Raw genomic sequence first — 22142 nt, forward strand, 5'->3', positions numbered from 1 at the left:
TTCTCACTGTGAGGTCCTGTTAAGGAAAGGACTAACGCTGACACCAGAAATTAACTCCTCGGAGCATTCAGGGAGCTTTGACATCACTAAAAATTGACTTATCATCTGGAAGCTGCCTTATTTTCTGATTCAGACAAATAAACAAATGAAGAGAGATTTCTCTCCCCATGCTTCCCCTAAAGCTCCCCCCAGAAGAGTGAGACTCTGTGCTACCCCAACCCCGAGGGGGAGTGTGGCTGAGTAGGATGGCATGCCGCGTGGTGCGGGAGAGAAGCCTTCACGGGATTCAGGGAAGGGATGGTATTTTCAGTTTGGACTTCAGGAAAGATACGATCCTTCCCACTAAAACATGTTTACTAAAAGTGTCCCCACAGTCACTGCACACTGCCCAGTAAACACACGGAACAAATGCTCAGACTCGGGATTTCAAACTAAGGCCAGAGACGCAGGCGTGGAGGTGTGAAGTCACAGGAAATTCAGAACACAGGGGATGTGGGGCACTGGAGAATCCCGCCCTGTCTGAAGAGTTCACGTTGGAAAACTTCAGAAGCATTGGACTAGGCCACATACAACACAAAAGGGGTCCGCGGGCCGATCCCAGCCCACGAGCAGTTTGTGATCCCCGACTGGAGGGAGACACAGGGCCAAGCAGACACAGCCAGCACAGTCAGGATTCCGCACACCGGGCAGAAGCCCCCTCAACGGCAGTGCTTAGGAGTGACCTTCAAGCATCCTGAGGCAAAGACCAAGAACGTAGGAATTAGGGTCTCAAATGAAGAAATGCAACAGCTGAGGAAGAGGAGTGGAAAAGATATGACAGGTCAAAGACATGCTTGAGCAGGACCCTGAAGCTGTTTCCTCCACACCCTGGCTCAGTATTCCCCACTGAGGAGAGGCTGGAAGGAGATAAGAGTACTACTGTATCATCATTTATTAATATGTTTAACAAAATCAATACCAGAGTTAAGCTTTAGAAAGAACCCCTCCAAGTACTGTGATGCGCTCCTGTGCCCAGGTGGATCCCAAGTCACCATTAGATAAGATAGTGATACCCAGTCATGGAGTCCATCCTTCAGAATGGTATCTGGACCCAGTAAGAGTTATTATACCTTTCATAATAAATACCTTACTCATTTTACAGGGACACCGGAACTCATCATCTGGGTATTCGTTACTAAAATCCCTATAATAGTGAGATTTAGGCCAGGTGTGGTAGCTCACACCTGTAAGCCTCGCACTTTGGGAGGCCAAGGTAGGAGGATCATTTCAGGCCCAGAGTTTGACACCAGCATATCTACAAAAAAAAATAGAAAAACAGCCGGATATGGTGGTGCATACCTATAGTCCCAGCTACTCAGGAGGCTGAGGCAGGAGGACTCCTTGAGCCCAGGAGTTTGAGGTTGCAGTGAGCCATGATGATACCACTGCACTCTAGCCCTGGGTGACAGAGTGAGAGGCTGTCTCTAAAAAAAAAAGTGAGATTTAAATAGGTAAACTAAATGGTGAGGGCATGAGAATAGTCCCTGATGAACAGAATGATCACTTTTAAACCAGTCCCTTAACACTCCTCCTGCTAAAAGCTACCCTATCCCTGCCTACCACGAAAATGACTGTTGTTCCCCCTTTCTGAGTATCAGATACATTTCACAATACAACCCACACAATAAAAATCAACTCCAGATCACAAAGTGAGATACTGTAGTCGCTACAGGCAGACATGAAATTGACTAGTGCGCTGCTCCAATCACAGCAAAGGCCTGACAAGGTAAATACCGATCGTGGGTCCATCACCAATGAAAAGAAGGAGATCTACACTGATGGAGCCATGCCCGGCTATTGGAAAAATTGACGATGTCTTCAAATATTTTTGCAAAAATAACCCTCTGGACAGTGCTAAGAAAGTCAGTGTGAAGTGGAAGATGTTATCATACTTTCAAATCAGTCAGAGCAACACACACTGAGTTACATGATCCACCCTTGGTTCTAAGAATTAGCACACAAGTGCTATTGTAACCCCAAAACTGATAAAGATGAAAGAAATTTACTTTCACAATTTTTGTCATGGCTTTTAGAAACAGAGTCCCTCCTTCAGAATGGTATTTGGACTTGAATATGACCAAAGCAAATCTTTTAACTAGAATCACTTTAAATTGACTTTTCCTGGTCCCAGTTACCCTAAGAACAGGGAAATGCCTGTAACTTGTTGGCAGCAAAGCCAACACTTCCATCCTGATTTTATCACTTCCAAGCTGAGTCTCCGCATTAGCACTGAGTGTTTGCAGACATTAGCAAGGCCCTTAGCCTCTGAGTCTCATTTTCTCCCCCTAGTAATGCAAAACTGTAACCTGATCCTTGTCACAGCATTTTTTAAGGTTCTTCAAGAAAACAGGAATTTTACCAACTTTAAAGAGTACACCAAAGCAATACACACTCCCCTACACGTTTTTTAGGACTATACCAAAGCAATACACTCCCCTATATATTTTCCTCCTATGTGTTTTTTTAACTAGCAAACTTCCCAATCGCCAAAACTTTACCTTAATCAAATTAAATGTAGTTTTGGATACAACATGAGTGTCCAAACTTGGCCAACCATTACAATCAGCCAAGGTGCTTATCAGGAACCTGTTTCCTTGGTCTCTTCCCCAGAGATTCTGATTCAGTCTGTGTCCTGAGAATCTCTAATTTTTCAAAATTCTCAAGTGATTCCATTGCTCTAGAACAGATCCTCTGTTTCCATTCCATATTTTTAAAAGCCCCTATTCTCAGTACTTGGTAATCCCAAATCTAAGGACTCAGATAATGGAAGCACCACATTTACATGAAACAAGTATCCAAATTCAACAAGAATTAACCCCCCAAAAGGGATATACTAAATTCCTACAATGACCTAGAATGAGTGCCAGGGTACTTACTATTTACATCTCCAGATGTTTAGTAGAGATGTGTCACTAACATTTATTAAAACTGCACAACAAATGATAGTTTGCAACAGAAGACTCCAGCTGAGCCTTAATTTTCTGTGCTTTAGATGGGTGAGGTGCACAAATAAGAGTAATTTCTTAATAACACATAACCAGAACTGAATTACATCTAATTATGTTTAGCAGTGCATGGACTTGTTATACATCTCCAGACAGTCAATTTGAACTTTTAATGCTTATTAGGCTGCACAATAGCTCCTACTTTAGCTTAGAACAGTAAGAAACCATGATGGAATGCACACAACTGGAGAAAGTCTTCATGATGAACTCAGAATAGTTTTTGCTGTAACAAAGTATATCAAGTCATTATAAATGGATGCCATGTTGTGCTTTACAAGCCCCTGGCCAAAGGGGAAAAGATATGTTCAATCAGCCAAATGGCAAGCCAGCACCAAATATAAGTGAATGTCACTTAGGTGACAAAAGCATATTCTTGAAAAGGGAAGTGACATTAGCAGGGTGCCAACCTTGTGGCAACCCAGGCACATCCCCTGGGCCTCAGGGCTCAGCCACATTCCTCTCCCGGTCACTGACTGCCTAGGCTGTCCTTCAGGGTCTTTGTACTTCCCCTTCCCTCTCCCCACAGACAGCCTAGAGGTCCACTCCCTCCCTTTCTTCAGACCTCTAGCTCAAATGGCACCTCATCAGAGGGGCCTGCCCCAACCACCTGATTTGAACAGACCAGCATACACAAAAGCCCCATCTCTGCCCTCTTACTCTGCCTTATTTTTTCCATACCATGCACCACCTGGCAGGTAATATTAACTTGTCTAATTGTTTGTGTCTCCACCCACACAGCAAATTTTGAATTTTGGTAAGAATAAACAAGCATCATTAGTAAGTCATGCATACATATACGTGTGAATATATACATCCATTATATAATTTTATACATAAATACTCTGGATGCATGGATGGATCTCTTGATCCACTGGTCCTAAGTGGTGATAATTTAGAAGTATTACTCAACCCAGTATATTTTGTAACCAAATGTAAATTCATAGAGGTAGCAGCTAATTTTCTCCAAAATAACGTGAGAACTAAGTTGCCATTTAAAAAAATCTAAGGCAATCCCTGACATACATAAGGTATGTGCCTGCAACCCTAGACCACTATTGACCCCCTAACCCCAGCTTCATGCAGCACCAGCACTGACTTGAGACTCAAAACAGAAATCTCAGACACTAGGATGAAATGATGCTGCTGAAGTTTCAGGGGGAAGAAGGGAAGAAACAGGTCTTCCTACCTGTCCACTGACATGGGGTGCTACTGGGGAAAACTTAAGAAAAGCGTTACCAATATCAGTGCCCTGGATAACAGAAACTCTCCTGTCTTGTTCACTTGAAACAAAAAGAGCGGAGAGATAAAGGTTGCTAGAAATAAAATTGAAGTATAATGGAAATTAACATTGGAGCAATTAATTTTCCTATCAAAAAATTAAATAAAGAATGGACAAACACCACATGTACTTGCTGTTAAACTGGAACTAACTGATCAGCACTCACGTGCACACATGGAAGTAAAAATCAATGGAAATCATGCAGGTGGGAGGGGGAGGAGGAGACGGGTGAAATCACACCTAACAGATACAATGTACACTATCTGGGTGATGGGCACATTTATAACTTTGACTCAGCAGGACAAAAACAATCCATGTAACCATAACCAAAACATTTGTACCCCTATAATATTCTGAAATTTAAGAAAAATTAAATCATTTCTGTTTACCCAAATCTTGGTTCCACTGAGAAAATACTGCATCAGTATAATGGAAAAAAAAAAATGAAGCTTGAGAAAAATTAAAAAGATAGTCAGACTCTGTTTTGCAAGAACCTTGATTACAAAAGCAGCATGCTAGTTAATATGCGAGTTCCACAGAAGTGAGTCTCCAGATGCTTCCATCTATAGTCCTTGAGGTTCAGCTCTCAGTGCTTGCAGCACTGACCACTTGCTCAGAAGTATCATTGTTCTACTTGAATCAAGCAAAGGTTTAGCATGAAGCTACCCTGTAACAGGCAACTGGAAAGTCAGAAACCACCATAGGCTTCTGGGTTCTTTTGGTGTCACTTCCTGGCCCTATTTTTGTGAGAACAGGCTTATAACAAAAACTGGCAGAAAAAGTACACTGCATAGTAAAAAATAATTAGAAAAAGAATTACAGTTTCAAAAAATGACTGAATTGTGTCAATTATATTGTCACCTATCATCAGTCCCCAATATAACTAAAAATATTTGTTAGTTCCTTCTCCCTGTGGTCACTAAAATTTAAAGTGCTTAGCTTTTGAAAAAAAAGGGAAAAATTCACCCAGAAATTATAAAATATTTTGCTCCCAGAACTCCTTTGTAGTCTCAAAAATTATTAGGACTCAGAGTCTTCGTTTATATGGATTCTATAGATACTTGTCAAATTAGAAATTTAAATGGAGACATTTGAAAATATTTATTCATTATTTAAAACAATAACAAACACATTGCATGTTAACATAAACTTTATGAATGATAACTATATTGTCCAAAACCCAAACAAAAGAGAAGAATGTCATTGTTTTACAATTTGCAAATCTCTTTAATGTCTGACTTAAAAGAGGACAGCTAGATTCTTAAATCTGCTTCTGTATTCAATCTGTTGCAATGCTGTCCTAGTTGAAATACATGAGTAGAGTCCAGCCTCACACAGAGAGTAGTCCAAAAAAAAGTATTTCAATAGCTTTTTCAGATAACTGTGAATATTCTTTGATACTATATCAAAACTTAATAAGTGGTAGTTTCTTAAAAGTTGGTTGCAAGGAGGTATATAAAAGCATGTAAATGAGTTTTTCATACTTCTACATAAAAATCCACTAGTCTATCCTATGCTCTCAATAGATCCTTGACCCATACATGGTGTTATAATATCTTGTATTGGCCATTTTGAAAATATATATTCACTGAGTCATGTAGATCTTCTAAACACTAACAAATCTCATTCCACAATTTTTTAAAAATCACAACTGTTAATACCAACAACAAACTCATGAGGAAAGACTAAGTACTGAGAACCTGTCAAGCTCACAATGAGGTATATAAACTTTTCAAAATTCTAATTATGGTTTGAAGGCTCTAATTTCATCATTGGTACCAAATACTTGCAGTTGTTTTCCTTGAAGTAACAGACTCACTTCATTCATTTTTAAGAAAATATCTGACAAATTCACAAATTCCAAAACTACAGTTTGTCATTCTTTCAAAGTAAAAAATGGTGCTCCATGCATAAAGTGGCTCAATCACATAAGTGCTTTTCCTTGAGATATGAGAGTATTTCAGTATGTAACAGAAGTGCTTTATGCATACTTCTCATTTTGTCACACAGAATATAAAGATATACGGTCAAGGGTTGAGATTTAATGAGAATAATGCTTACCGCTTCATCAAAGACATTCTTAACTGAAACTTCAACTTTTTCCTGCAACTGTGTGGCCATGAAGAATACAATGATGACTGTATAGTCTGGTGCCACAGTTTTATCCATCATTTCTTTTGCACCATTGAGGCAAATGTGAAAACAGTAAAAAAGGCAAATAAAATCTCAATATTATAAGAAAAGTTTTGAACTGCAGACCTCTTGAAAACGTTTCTGGAACTCTCAGAAGTCTCCAGGATCACACTTTGAGAACCAATTTAAAAATTCTCAACAAAAAAATCATTTAGTTTTTTTTTTTCCCATCAATAGTAAGTGAAAGTACGAGAAGTAGGTAGGGTTAAGTCAATGATAACTGAGGTATCACTAGGCAAACATAGTTATCAACCTAAGCTGATCTTGTTGATTTTATTTTTATCTTCTGAGTTCTAGCTTAAGATCCACATTAAGAGAACCTACTGATAGCAGTAAAACTTAAGCAAATCTTAAACTCCATCTGCCCATCGCTCTCTGACCTGTGTGTGATGTCTGAGAAAACTTCACCTTCCCCAGGTGACTGCAGACCTTCAGGTTTAAGGGGAAGAACCCAAGGGAAGCCTTGCAAAAAGACAATATTCCAAAAGAAGATAAGTGTCTAGGGAGGGAATGATTATATTACCCGGAGGACAATTTTCCTCAAGCATGGAATAATAAAGAGAAAATGCCTCACCAGATAATTGGCTGCTGTAGAAAGATCTTGGACCTCAGCACTACAACCTGAGCTTGGGTCTGGGCTCTGCCACTTTCCATCCAGGAGAGACTATAGCAAATCTCTGAGACTGATTCACAATTTGCATACTGAGAATCACATCAGCCTCAGAAGTTTGAAGCAAAATAATGTATTCCCATATATTATGGCATAAACACACAGAGGTACTCAATTACTAGGTAACTTTCTACTACCAGAAAGAAGAAAAAAGGGCTGCTGTTGTTACTTGGTAAATTACAAGCATAGCAGAGTGTCTCGTCCTCAGAGGGTGTTTAATAAATGAGCTGGATATTATGGAGAAGAGGAGCAAGAAACAATGACAAGGGACAATTAGTCTCAATTCTTTAAAAATGTCATTTCTTCCTTTTCCAGTTTCTCTCCTTTTCCCATCCCTTTTATTCTTCTTTCTTTCTTTCCTACCCTGTCTTCAACCTGGTAGTCATTTCCAATGGTAGCCATAAGAACTGCTTGGACCAGCAAAAACCAAAAAACTAAGTGGTCACTCATTCCTCAGGCTAATACCAAAAGGATAATTTAGAAGCTAAATTTTTAAAAATCAACAAGGTGTCACTGGGCTTGAAACATGAGAAAGGAATGCTATAAGTCAACTACCAGCAGAGGTAACTTTTTCCCTTTAAAAATGACATGCATGAGAGGTGTTAGATACAGTGGGAAACTGTGGGTTGCAGCTTCAAAGCAGTAACACACGCTTCATCTGCTTTGTTGGTCCCTGCGGCCACGATGATTTAGCCGAGAACATAATTATTTGTAAACCAGTGGGCTTGACACAGGAAATCTGAGCTAAAAACTGAGGCAATGGTACAAACAGAAAAAGATCTGTATCTTACTCTGCACCATTGTGCTGCCTCAGTAGAGAGAATAAGCAGATGTCAAAATTCAAGTGCCTTTCCATATTCTCCCTGGGAGACATGCATATCCGTTCCAAGTAACATATGTAATAAGTGTCTAAAGAAGGGAGCAATTCGAGGATTTAGCAAAAGGTTTTTTTCCTAAACAAGTTTCAAATTCATAAATAATAAGCGCTTTGTCAGGGTATGGTTTTTCGTTTATTTTCTAAGAAGTTGGTTTCCTCCCCTTAGCCCAAACTAGTATAGAATAGAATAGCTTCAAGTTTGCTTTGGGAACCCTAGGGAAGAAATCATGTGCTTCCAGAACCTTTGTCTTAGTATCTTTATAAAGATACCTGTACCGTCAATTCTTCTGATTTACTTTATTATTTTAGGAAACTATCTTGAAATTAAGCTTTGCAAATGCAAAAACTGTTATGTAATTGTTAGTAGGAGATTGTCTACTTGTCATTCATTATGAGTGAGAACTTCATGACGGAACGAAGGGAATTATCTTACTCACCTCTTCCTACCTGCAGTTTTTGACTCACAGCTTAGTATTTATTTAGCACTTTAAAAAATCTTTCTGAAGCACAGTACTTTAGTCATTTAAGATTTTAAACTTACCTTTTCATAATACATAAAAATTGAGAAATAAGGATAAAACATACACATTAAAAAAAACAACCCAGCTTTAACTTATAAATGAAAAGAGGTACCATGTTAAAATTTCAAGCATCATTTTGATGTCATAGAGGCCACCCACATTTGGTTTTTAAGTATTTTAAATATTCTTAAAATTTGTCATTTTACCTTTTAACTTTTTATTAAGGAAAATTTCGAACACATGTATAAGTAGACAGACTAGTATAATAAACCCCCATGCAACATGTAACTACCACCCAGCTTCAACGATCAAGTCATGGCTAATCTGGTTTCAGCTCTATCCCATCCCCTCTGCCCACCTCTGGATTATTCTGAAGTAAATCCCAGGTATCAGATCATTTCATCAGTATCGTTTGAAAATGTATTTCTAATAGATGCTCTTTTTGTTTCAAACCACAATGCCATAATCCTACCTAAATAACATTACCAATTCCTTAATGTTATCACATATCCAACCACTATTTCCATTTCTTCACTTGTCTCCTGAGTTGCTTCTTTTACAATTTGTGTTTGAATTAGGATAGAACATGTTCCATATAAGGCAACTGATTAATGTGTCTCTCTCATTATTTTGTCTCTCTTCCCTTTTTTCTTCCAATGTTTTGTGGAAGAAGCCAAATCTCTTTTCCTGTAAAATTTTTCTACAGTTTGGATTTTGCTGATTACATCCCATGGTGTCATTTAAAATGTCCCCTAACCCCATATTTCCTCTAAATTGGGGATTGGATCTGAAAGCCTGACTGGACTCATGCTTGATTTTTTGGTAAGACGACCTCAATTTTTTGGCAAGACGACAATCGTGTGGTCTGCTTCCATTAGGAGGCACATTGTGTCTGGTTTTTGTTCTGTGGGCCAACCATTTAAGTTTTGGGGACCCTGAGTTCAGACAAACTTCACTTATTGCAAACTACATTCTCTTCAAATCTTAAAATCTTATGCCATATTTCTTAATAGCATAAACAATACAGCTATGTCTTTCTGACCTGTTTTCACATAAGGAGATAACATACTTTAACTCAATTTCTTTCTGTGGTTTCTCTTCCAATTATAGCAGTTATGCACTTAGTTTATTGCATTTTTATCAGTTTCCTTTAACTTTTTTTTTCCATATCACTTTTCCAGGTAAAAACTATTCCAACATAATGACAATCATAGACATGACCACAATGACAGCATCTAAAGGCTGCATTAAAAATCCACGTGTTTTATCACTATAATAAATTTCAGTCTGATTAGATTATAGATCCAAGGCTTAGTCAGAATGGAATAAAGATTGACATTAGAGAGCTTTTTCAAAATAATCACTTCAATTCTGTCTACTTCTGCCTCAGTGCTTAGGGGAATTTTGCATCTGATCAAGCATGATAACACCTTTCTCAAGATGAACAGTGGTGAGGGGTTTCTGATCCAGTACACAATGTTATGCGCCTTGGGCCGAGAGACTTCCACAAAGTGATGATTGTCAAGGAGCTTTTCTTGCTCCATCTCAATTCAGTGAAGAGCCCTCATTGTAGGTTTTGAGCATGTTCATCTGTTCTTCTTACCCCAGCATTAAGCATAAACCTGCACACAGCACACTGTTTCATCGAACTCTGAAGACACTACTGTTACCACCAATTCAAACATTACTTTTCAAAGCCTTTTATGTTCTATTCTTTCTTCAGACTTCATTATTAAACATTTTGGTGCCTATCTGGAAGATGGTAAATCATCTGGTGAAAAGTCCCTGGCATACAGCAAGCACTCAAATATTACTGCATGAGTAATATATTAACAAATATATTAGCAAAATGAGTAAACCTTCAACATAATTTGGGTTGGTTTGACAAATTATAATCTATGAGCCAAAATAAACATCGGTGTTCCACAGTTTTGTTGCTGGTCAGCCTTGGTTTCCTCCCTAAATCTTTTCACTGGGTCCCATTTATCCACGTGCCTGTCTTCCACCTGGCACCTAGAGCTATATCTCAAGCCCAGGCATCTTGCCAAACTCCAGAATCTTATTTCCAATTCCTCCTAGACATCTCCACTTGGATTTCCACAAGCACCCCAAACTCCACTTGCCCAAAGATGAATTAATTCATCATCTTCCTCTCCATGTTTCTACCCTGGTAAATGACTCTACGACACTCACCGAGCATCATCTGAGACTCTTCCTTCTTCATCCCTGACATCCAATAGATTGCCAATTCCTGTGGATTTTACTACCTAGACATTTCTCAAAGCTGTCCCCTCCTCTCCATCCCCACATATTTCAACTTAACTCAAGCCTGATCATCTTTCCCTTAGACAACTCTTATAGTCTCCTAATGGCTCTCCACACCCTCATCTTCTCACATGATCCAACACCCCTCCCCCACCCTTGAACCTACTGCCACCAAATCAAGTCTTGTTTCTCTCTGCTTAAAACCCTTCACTGGCACCCCATCATTTCTACTAGCCTAGAAGTAGCGTGACCATGCAATTTATTGTCTAACCTGGAACCCTTTTTAAAGTGAAAGGTGGCACTATTATACAGTTATACTGGTACAACTGACAACCTGGGACTATCCCAGCCAAACCCTATGCATAAGGCAGTCCCAAATCTCTGGCCACATCTCCCATTGCACTCCCCCACCTTCAGCACCTACACATTACTTTTGGTTTCCAAAACCTGCCAATGTTCTCTCATCTCTGTGCCTGGTACAAACCGTCTTCCCCTACTGAACTATCTTATCTTCCCCCTCCGGGCACATTTCTATTCACCACTCAGGCTTGCTTTAAACATCACCTCCCCTGCAAAGCTTTCTCTAAAAACTCCTGGCCAGTTTATTACATATTCCCATGTGCCAACACTATGCCTGGGACTTATTCCTGCCATGGGACATGGCTCCCTGCAGTGCTCACGTGGGATGCATCTGCCCTCCCTCCTCTGAGCTCCTTCGGGAGAGTGTCTATGTCTCGTTCATCTTTATCTCCCCAGAGATTACACGTCTGCATCCAGCAGGTATTTCTCATGTCATTTCTCAATCATGTCTTACACTTAATATATATTTTTTTGCTTGAGCTGCTAATTCAGCATATTTAATGAAAGATAAAAAAATGAGATAAGTAGCAGTCAGTAGTCCTAATACCAGTTCTGTATATCACAGACCACAGCCCCATTTAAGCAATTTTTTTTTTTAAAGGAGAGCTTTGAGATGATAGAATCTGAGCTAATGGCAGGACTATAGGAGGCTGTGAAAAGAAACATGCATGCAGATAAACCAACATTACGCTAGTAAGTGTCCACTAAATCCCTGAGGCGTTTAGTATAAAATACAGTCAGTGTTGACATAAAACAAACCTGCTGAGTGTACAAGAGAAGAATGACTGCGATCTCACTGCTGTGACGATAGGAATTCAGAGATGAGAATCCCATCGGCATACCTTCATACAGTGCTTTATAGCTTGCAAAGCACTCCCCTACATATTAAGTAGGAAATGTCCAATTAACCTTAAGTACTAAGTTTTACAGTTGTTCATTTCTGACATTTCACTTTGACACTTCTCGTTTTATTTTTATTGTAAAGGTACCTCCTCAGTCTTTCAAACACATGTTTTGGCTTGTGATTATCGTTCACATTTTTTTAAGAGCAATTTTTGTGAAACCATGAATAAGTCAAAAATTCATGTTATTTTCGAATATGAGTTCCATCATGGAAACAATGCAGCACAGACAGCTCGAAATATCAACAAAGTGTTCGGGAAGGATGTGGCTTAATGAATGCACAGTACGTCGATGGTTTCAGAAGTCCCATTCTGGTGATTTTAATCTTGCAAATGAGGCACGTGGGCGACCTGAGACCAAGGTGGATAACGATGAGCTAAAAGCTGTAGTGGAAGCGAATCCATCTCAATCTATGCATGAATTAGCAGCAAGATTTGACGTTACTATCCCAACAATATCAGACCATTTGAAACAAATGGACAAGGTAAAGCGGCTGAATAGATGGGTTCCACATGAATTAAATGAGAGTTGGAAGAGAAATTGTCTTGAAGCTTGCTTTTCTTTGCTGTCACGACATAAAGGTGAACCATTTCTACACCATATTGCTACAAGTGATGAAAATGGATTTTTTTTGACAATCGCAAGCATTCGGCACAATGGCTGGATAAAAATGAAGTGTGAAACACATTCCAAAACTGAATATTCATCAGAAAAATCTAATGGTATCTGTTCGGTGGTCCAGCACTGGTATTATCCACTACAGCTTCATGAAACCTGGCCAATCGATTACAGCGGATGTCTACTACAACCAAGTGGATGAAATGATGAGGATGCTTGTGATTAAGCAGCTGAGATTGGTCACTAGAGACAGGCCAATCCTCTTGCAAGACAACACTCAACCATAGGTCCCACAAACAACGCTGCTCAAACTAAAGCAGTTGGACTTGGAAACTCTGTCATCCGCTGTATACACCAACCGACTGCCACTTCTTCCAGGCTTTGGCCCACTTCTTACAAGGAAAGATACTGAATTCTCAAAAAGCTGTGGAAAACGCCTTTCACGATTTCATTGCCACTCACTCTCCAGGCTTCTTCACTGCTGGCATAAACAAGCTACCATTAAGATGGCAAAACTGTGTCAATAGCTTAGGTGCATACTTTGGTTATTTGTATTGCTTCTTATTTGAGATATAATAAACTACACTTTTGATTCAAAATCAGGCATTTCATATTTAATAACATGACCTAATTATCATCTGACCTTCAGGACAACCCTGCTAGATATACTCAGGCTCAGCCAACATTTCTTGAGCTTTGACAATCCCTCCAATATCCCAGGCCAAGGGCCCTACACAGGGCAGGCCTTACCTTCCACTGCTTCTTTCTATGAAGCCTTCAGCAACCAAGATGGGAACCAGAGCTCCACATGTTCCACCAGCCAAGCTGTCGTTCTATGGCTGGGGATGATCTAAGGTGGCTGCCAGGAATGAGGCCACGCCAGGGACAGGCCCACAGTGCCAGGCCCAGGCTGCTGCCATAGCTGCAACAGACACATGGGAGGGGGCTCCATTTCCTTGTGTAGCACATGCAGAGAGGCAGCCATCATGTCCTCTGTATTTGACAAGGGAGCTGTGCTCTAAGGAAGGAGCAACATGCAATCTTAAGCTACACCTCAGACTAGGAGCCAAACTGAAAAGATAATGCTCCCACAGAGAGACAGACAACAGATCTGGGGTTCCTAAATGTATCCCAAGCATACATGCCATAGCTCCTAAAATTTTAACATTAAAAGTCTATTTCTCAAGGGTAAAATAGCTGTTCTAGCATCTTTTAAAATATGCAAACATACTTAAGAGTGGTAGAGTACTAAGACATCGATCACTATCACTTTAGTGTGAATTAGCCCATGAATTCACTGTCTTCCTTGTCATCAACTGTTCCTAGACAAAGGTTACTGGGCTTGTTACTGGAATAAGAGACGATTGAAGGCACAGAGAAAGAACTAGCCTAAAGGGAAGGTGAAATTAGCAAAGATGAACTCAGCCAATCTCATAATTTTACCCAGGGTCAGCTCTGAAAGGAATACAACTGCAACGACCTAGTAAGAACTCACTTCCCAATATGATTTAGCATTTTGTTCTTCTTATCGCTGAAACTAAGAAATAAATACGATGAGAACATCCAGATGTATTCCAGTGTCATTGTTCTGATGTTTCTAAAGTACAATTAAGGAAGATACAAACTTAGCAGCATTTAGTCCTAGAGAGCTGGCATAGGTCTAAAACAGTCATGTAATGATTGTGGCACAGTCAGACCTGGTCTAACACGCACAGCCTTACTTCACTGCAAATTAACACAGAAAGGTGATTCAGCACATTCAGAATCTCGCCCACTCCTCATTCTGGCGTCTTTTCTCACTGCTGCATTTCTTTCCACCATAGTTGACCCACGTTCCATATGCATTATGAGAATGTTCTATCAACAATGTTCTGTAATATTGCATTCATTTTATTTGACGAGTTTAGAGCAGACTCATTTTGCTCACACATCCTGTATGTCCAAGATACGAAGCAAAATAAAAAGACCCGAGAGCAGGCAGAAGACCTCCAAACTGTAACCCAGTTTTTGTTTTTATGTCCAAATTATCACAAGTTTCTGCTAATTTCAATATGGGGGAAAAAGGCAAGATCTAACAACTGAAACAACATATCAAAAGACTTTAACATTAAAACAATTCACTCTCAGGAATGGGAATGGTTGGCTGAGAGGAAAGGAGAGAATTATTTCTCAAAGAAAGTATGAATATAACCAATTTACAAAATGCCAACACCAAACATACAAACCATTAAGCCACATATTTCAAAACTTCATGGGATTTTAGTAACGGTGTAGTGGCTTGTAATGGAACAACTCTCCTGATAAACAATTAAAATATCTGGAAAATATATTTAAAAACAACTAGTTGAAGATCCAGGAGAATAACCAAAAACAGGCACAAACTAGAGGGAATTTGACACTTGAGAGAAGGGAACTGCATTGGCTGAGATCTGTATTTATAGGGCTTGTCTCTGAGTTATTCCCCAGGCTGCACAAGGTTGGGTTAATAGAACTTGAGAAGGAAGCCACAGTTTTATTGGCTTGAGGAAGGAAATGGCAAAATTCAGGACTGGATATTGAGGAGAGAAATCCTGGAACGAATGGGGCCACAGAGAGAAAAACCTGCAAATATGTAAACTCCTTAAATCCTTGCTTCCTCCTAAACTGTGCATGTGCAAGGGAGACTCTAAGTGGTCCAGAAAAAAGCGGTAGAACACTGAAAGGCCTGAGTTGGGATTTCAGCTGTTTCACATTGTAGGAGAAACAGTTTGAAGCTTGAGGGCCACAAAGCTAAAAAGACTTAAAATACCTTGGAATTTCCACTGAACCCTCAGATTGGCTATGCCCTATAAGCAAAGACTATGTCCTAGGACTATGGAATTTGCCCTAGGACTGAAAGGAAAGAGTGAAATGGTCTCACCCTTAAAAGACTTCACAATTTTAAGGTGATCAGCCAGTAATTTAACTACCTGCTATAAAATAAAGGATAATAGAGGGAAAAAAATCACATGACCATCTCAGTAGATAAAGAAAAAGCATTTGCCAAAATTTTAGTCACTCTTAATTAAAAAAAAAAAACTATCAGAAAACTAGGACTAGAAAGGAACTTCCTCAATTGTGATAAAGCAAATCTATAAAATATACACAGCTATCATACCAAATGGGGAAAGACTAAACCGAGTATGAGACAAGGAGGGATGCCTGTCCTAGAAGCCTCAGGGTACAATAAGGCATGCAAAAGACATACAAGCCATAAATATCAGAAAAGAAAAAGGAAACTTTATTCACAGGCAAAATGATTATTTGCATAGAAAATCTTATATCTACCAAAAAATCCTCCTAGAACTAACAAGTGAATTTAGTAAGGTCACAAGAGTCAAAGTCAATATACAAAAACCAATTTAATTTCTATGTACCAGTAACAATTTCAAAATTAAATTTTAAAAATACCAAAAATAACATCAAGAAGCTCATAATACTTAGGAATACATTTTTTAAAACATGTACAAGACCTCTATATTAAAAATTATATTACATTGATAATATTGATGAGCAACATTAAAGACCATTAATAAACGAAAAGATATACCATGTTTATGGATTTGAAGGTGCTCACAATTAAGATGTCAATTCTCCTCAAACTGATTTATAGATTCAACACAATTTGAATTCAAAATCCAGCAGGCTTTTGTGTATAGATATATAAGCTGACTCTAAAATTGACATTAAAATGCAAAATACTGAGAACAGCTAAAATAACCTTAAACAAGCAAGAACAAAGTTGCAGGGCTCACACTATCCAACTGTAACACTCACTACATAGCAACCATAACGAAGACAGTGTGGTACTGGCATTAACGACGGACAAATAGCTGGATAGAACCACATAGATAATCTGTAAATAGACCCACATTATATAGTCAATTGATTTTCAACGAAGGTTCCAGGGTGATTCAATGGGGAAAAAAGAAAGTCTTTTCAATAAATGGTGCTAGAACAACTGGGTTAGTGTACAGGAAAAAAAAAAAATTCCAACTCCCCTATCACAACCAAACACAAATATTAGTTTAAGAAGCCACACAGACCTCAACATAAAAGCTAAAACAATAACCTTCTAAAAGAAACCAGAATATATTTGTGACCCTAGGACAGATTTCTTAGAGAAGACAGAAAATGTCCAAACTATGAAACAGACAGACCAACTGGACTTCATAGAAATTTAACACTCTGCTCAAAGACAGCATCAATCAAGAAAAGGAAAAACCAAACCACAGACTGGGAGAAAGTACTCACGATACTTATTTCTCACAAAGGACTCATGAAAACAAAAAAACTCCTAAAAATCAATAATAAAAAGACAAACCCAATTTTGGAAAGCAGGGAAAAAGATTAGAACTAGAAATTATTTAAAAAAAAAACAAAAAAAACCCACAAACAAATGGCCAATAAGCATATGAGAAAGTATTCAACATCAGAGAAATGCAAATTAAACCACAGGACACCACATCATACCCACTAGCATGTCTAGAATGAAAAAGAATGACCATACCAACCGTTGGTGAGGATATGGAGTAACTGGAACTCCCACACTTTGCTAGAGGGGGTATAATAACAAAACCACTTTGAAAAACCATTTGGCAATTTCTTATAAAGTTAAACATACACCTACACTATTATCCAGCAATTCCACTCCTATGTATTTACCTGAGAGAAATGAAAGTGTTATATCCACAAAAATTTACGTGTAAGAATGCTTATAGAAGCATTATACATAATAGATAGCAGGGAAAACCCAAAAGTCCACCAGGAGGAGAATGGGTAAATAAATGCATGCTACACTGATATAAGGGAATAGTACTCAGAAATAAAGATGAATACTGATATACACAATGACATGAATGAATCTTACGGAAATCATGCTGCATGAAAAAACCAGACACAAAAGAGAACATACTATATAATTCCATTTATATGAACTTCTAGAGTAGGCAAAATCTAATCTGTGGCGAAGGAACACATTGCATTTACTGCCTTTGGCATCCGGGCACTGATGAGAAAGGGCACAGGGGACTTTCAAGGTAACGGAGATGTTCTGTATCTTGCATTGGGGGGCTGGTTACACAGTCGTATGCATTTGTTAAAATTCAAATTATTCATTTCCGATCTTTCATTTCACCACATATAAATTTTACCTCAATTTTAAAAAAATTATGAGGGAGTGTGGTAGCAGGGGATGAGGAACAGAATCCTTTGTAGGGTAAGAATGAGATAGGTGTTATAAAGAAGAGAACATGGTCCCTAAATTTCTTTCACAGACATGGAAGGACAAACCAAAAGGTTGGCACAAAACCAAAAATCTATAGTTTAACTGGCATGAAGCAAAAGGAGCAAAAACCAATTCAGCTAAGATGTGATGAATACAAACACAAACTTAGGATGTTACAAAACATGAGACTGCCAGAGTTAGTGAATATATTTAACATGGCAATCTGAACCAATACATCATTGGGCAACAAAACACCAGCCAGTCCAATTTAAGAGGGTGATTTTTTTAAAGCATCTTTTACAAAATGCTCTTCTAATTTCCAAAATAGAAGTTTTCACTGAATATGAACTCAGATTACACATATACTAGAAACCACACAAAACTCATTCTTACCTTCAGTGAAACTCCCTGTTAGGGTTATTACCACAAATACTTTCCCCTCTGGCTCCAGATCCACCTAGAAAGAGAAAAAAAAATTGAATATTATATTTTATTATTAAAGTACTGTTTGTAGACTTTAAATAATTCGTCTGAGGGAGGCCTAATTGTGTAAACCACAGCCACAAATTAAATCTAAGTCTTCATTAAATACTAGAGGGGCAAGGAAACAAGTGAAAAACCCAATAAATTGTAAAACTTGAAAAGCAAATATAAAACTATATTTTTTCAGTTTCCTTTGTCTTGAATTTTATTCTCTGCCATTTTGGGTTCTTCGTGATACAGAGAAGCACTCACATACTTGGTAATTGTTCTTGAGACATCCATACCCTATGCGTACTGCTTGTTAGAGCATTTCACTACACCATGTGGCAAGAATACAAAATAGAGCAATAATGGCAGTATATAGCATAATGAACAAATGTGGCACAGTCAACTGAAAATCTTTAGTTTTAGAGAGTATAGTCTCTGTCTATACCTTTCCACCAAAGTCTAATCTTAAGGAAATACTAGGGAAGGAAGTCTGGGAGCTTCGCATTCACTACTACTCTTAACTATCCACGGGAGTATCAACAACCCTTAAAGTTATCTTTCAGCTGAACTATCAAGACATGTATTCTGCAAAGGAGACAGCTTCACGTCTTCTTTATTTGGTCCCATTCTCTGTATACACTCCAGTTTCCAGAAGACCTCATGCGGCATGGCGCCCAGGATGGAACGGCGCCTTCCAGATCTGCTCTCATCACCACTGGCACAGGTGGGCAGACTCAGCCCTCTTCCTGCTGCGTGCTAACCTCACTATCCAGGAACACCTCTAGGCCTTGCATTGTGAGGTTCTTGTAAACTCAGATACGTGAATTTACAATTGTCCTTAAATAAATCTTGCCAGATTCAGTGCATGGCTCCATTCTTGCCTTTGACCTTTCGTCTGAAAGAGGAAAGTCAAGAGAAGCTTTGACCTATAGATAGAGAAGCTTCAGTATAGATATGGATTGTCACTTTTTGGTAAGACTACTAAGTTTAAATAAGCTGTCAGTCATCTGGTACTGTAGAAAGAGCCCTGCCACCCAGCACACACACCATGAACTCCAGTCTGACTCTGCCACAGCTGTCTCTAGACGCTAGGCAAGGTCTTTCGCCACCTGAGCCTCGCTGTTCTCATCTGAACGTCAATGGCATCGTTGTCCAGCATTTCTAACGTGGCCTCCATCACATGATCTCAAAGAATCTTAATGGTACTACTTACTTTTTTTTAAATTATTATATCTACAGGTAAATAAAAGCCCTCCACAGGGGCATTGGTCTTACCCTAGAACACCACCACATATTTTTAACACCGCACCCTGATTATATGCTTTTTCAAAACACAAGACATCTATTTTGTACAGACTCTGAAATCTTTACCTGTATAACAAACTATTCCTACAACCTTCCCTTTCTCTGCATAAAATCGGTTACCAATGCAGTGAGCACACTGTAAGTCACCCCCGTGTTCAAATCAGCTACTTGCATCACAATTACCGCTAACTTAACCATATCCCCTAACTATCTTAACACCACTTGTGAACCTTTATAGAACAGTTCTGAAAATAGAGCTCTCTGGAGAGATGACTAAACAGGATGTCAGTCTCTAATTGTCTCCACTCTCTGCCTTGACTTGTTTCAAGTCAAAAATATGTTATTTTTAAAAGCCACTCCCTCACCTTCAATATAAAGGCCTGGCAGAGAACACACACTTACGCACACATTCGACCTCACAGCATGCCCTGCTGCTGGCACCGGAGCTGCTGCTGCCAGCCCGGACAGACAGACTGCCGGGCTGCCTCCACCATCCTGCAGCCCACGGCCAGCCCATAATCTCCCTCCAACACTGCCCCGAGGGCCCGCAAAGAAGGCCACACCACCCCGAAGACAGATCAGGAGCTGCTCTGATAGAGAGCAGAGGATTCTACCACTTAGAATCAGGAGCTCTCACACGCAGAACAGGTTTGCTTCCTCATTTTTGACCCGTGCCACCATCATGGTGGAAAAGCCAGGTTCAAACATCATCTTCAAGTCTTGCCCATTTAGGAGAGATGTGCTAAGACATCAGCCCTTAGACCGGGGTTTTGCAAACTGCGGGTCGAGACTCATTAGGGGGACATGAGAGCAATTTAGTGGGTTGCACAAAACAGAGATTTTTTTTTTTTTTAAGTAGAATAAAACAAAAGAAAACAAGAACACACCACAGGGGCAGGCATAGTGGGTCACACCTATAATCCTGGCATTCTAGGAGGCCGAGGCGGGAGGATCCCTTGAGGTCAGGAGTTCGAGACCAGCCTGAGCAAGAGCAGACCTCATCTCTACTAAAAATAGAAAAAATTAGCCCAGTGTCGTGGTGCACGTCTGTAGTTCCAGCTACTCGGGAGGTTGAGGCAGGAGGATCACTTGAGCCCAGGAGTTTGAGGTTGCTGTGAGCTAGGCTGACACCACGGCACTCTAGCCCTTTGTATCATCCTATTGTCAAACCCAAAGATTGTCTTTCTCTCCGTGGATCTCTCTGCAGCATCTAATCTTCCTGACAGCTTCCTTCTTCACGACTCTCCCTCACTCCTTGCCTGCAAGAAACCGCTCTTTCTTGCTCTTCCTCTTCCTCTGGACCCCAGCATTTACCCAGCAGCCCAGGCTCCTCCCCATGTACACGTAACTGCGGCCAGACGCCCTCAAGTCCACTTTCTGAGTCTCTCCTAAATCTACCATTCCCTCGCCTCTCTTACTGCTGTGTCTCATCTGTCCTCCTGTGACAGCCTCCTAGCTGGCTCCTGTCTTCACACCACTGTCCTCCAGCTGCTACCAGTGACACGTTTCAAAATGTAAAATCTGGCCATGTGATTTCCTAACTTAGAAACCTTCAATATTTCCTCTTCCTTCCATGATAAGGTCCAAACTCCTCAGCATAGCACAAAGCCCCAGACAGTATGCCCCTTCCTATTTTTCACCCTCAGCTCTTCCCACCAATACAACTGCATACAACCTCTACCTCATTCACTTAATTCTTATACACTTTCTGGGAGGCATGTTATTTCATTTACCCTAAGAGAGTGATCAAACGTCTTATGTGTCAGGTAGCACACTGGGGAATGTAGTCAGAATTACCTGTCTGTAGCTTATTGCCTAGTGATTTTGGGCACGTGATCTTTCTAGCTGGAAAACAGTTTCTTCCCCTTTTTACTTGCCAGACTCCTATTTGTCCAACAAGACCCAAATCAGGACTCACCTTTATAGAGAGAACTTCCCAGACCTCTTTTAGGCAACTGGACAACTCCATACCCATTATGGAAACCTGTTCTGGAACCCACAGCAAGTTGTCGTTATTCCCTGTTCCTGAAGCCCTGCCTTGCATATATGGGGACAGAAAATGGTTTGTGGAACAAATCACTAAATAAAGTAGCAAACATGGATATGCAAGCTCCTTTAGTCACTTCACTGAGGACATGATTTTCTCCTCCTTCGCCATTCTGGTCAGTTTCCTCCCAACATGCCCCGGTTTCTCAGACAAAGAATGAACACCAGCCTGAGGGTGTGACCTGACCCTCACAGGGGAGAACAAGATTATCATAACCATGGTCTTGACAGTGCCCTTGGCTGACGCAGCTAGGCTGCATCGGCGCTTCGAGAAACCCCAGTGACCCAGCCTGAGTTTGCCATCAACTGAAACCTCTACATCTTTTCTATGTGCTCTATGAGGCT

At 39.8% G+C, this 22142-nt stretch overlaps 1 protein-coding gene across 1 annotated transcript in view; it reads right to left on the reverse strand.

The window, feature by feature from the left end:
- PRKCH (protein kinase C eta) overlaps positions 1-22142 on the reverse strand; it is a 216606-nt gene that overhangs the window by 136695 nt on the left and 57769 nt on the right. Inside the window, exon 2 of the mRNA XM_045566057.1 lies at positions 18369-18432. Within this exon, the coding sequence (XP_045422013.1) occupies positions 18369-18432 (64 nt within the window). The remainder of the gene's footprint in view (positions 1-18368; positions 18433-22142) is intronic.

This window comes from Lemur catta, chromosome 1 (genome assembly GCF_020740605.2).
Source record: "Lemur catta isolate mLemCat1 chromosome 1, mLemCat1.pri, whole genome shotgun sequence".
NCBI classification, from domain to species: domain Eukaryota; kingdom Metazoa; phylum Chordata; class Mammalia; order Primates; family Lemuridae; genus Lemur; species Lemur catta.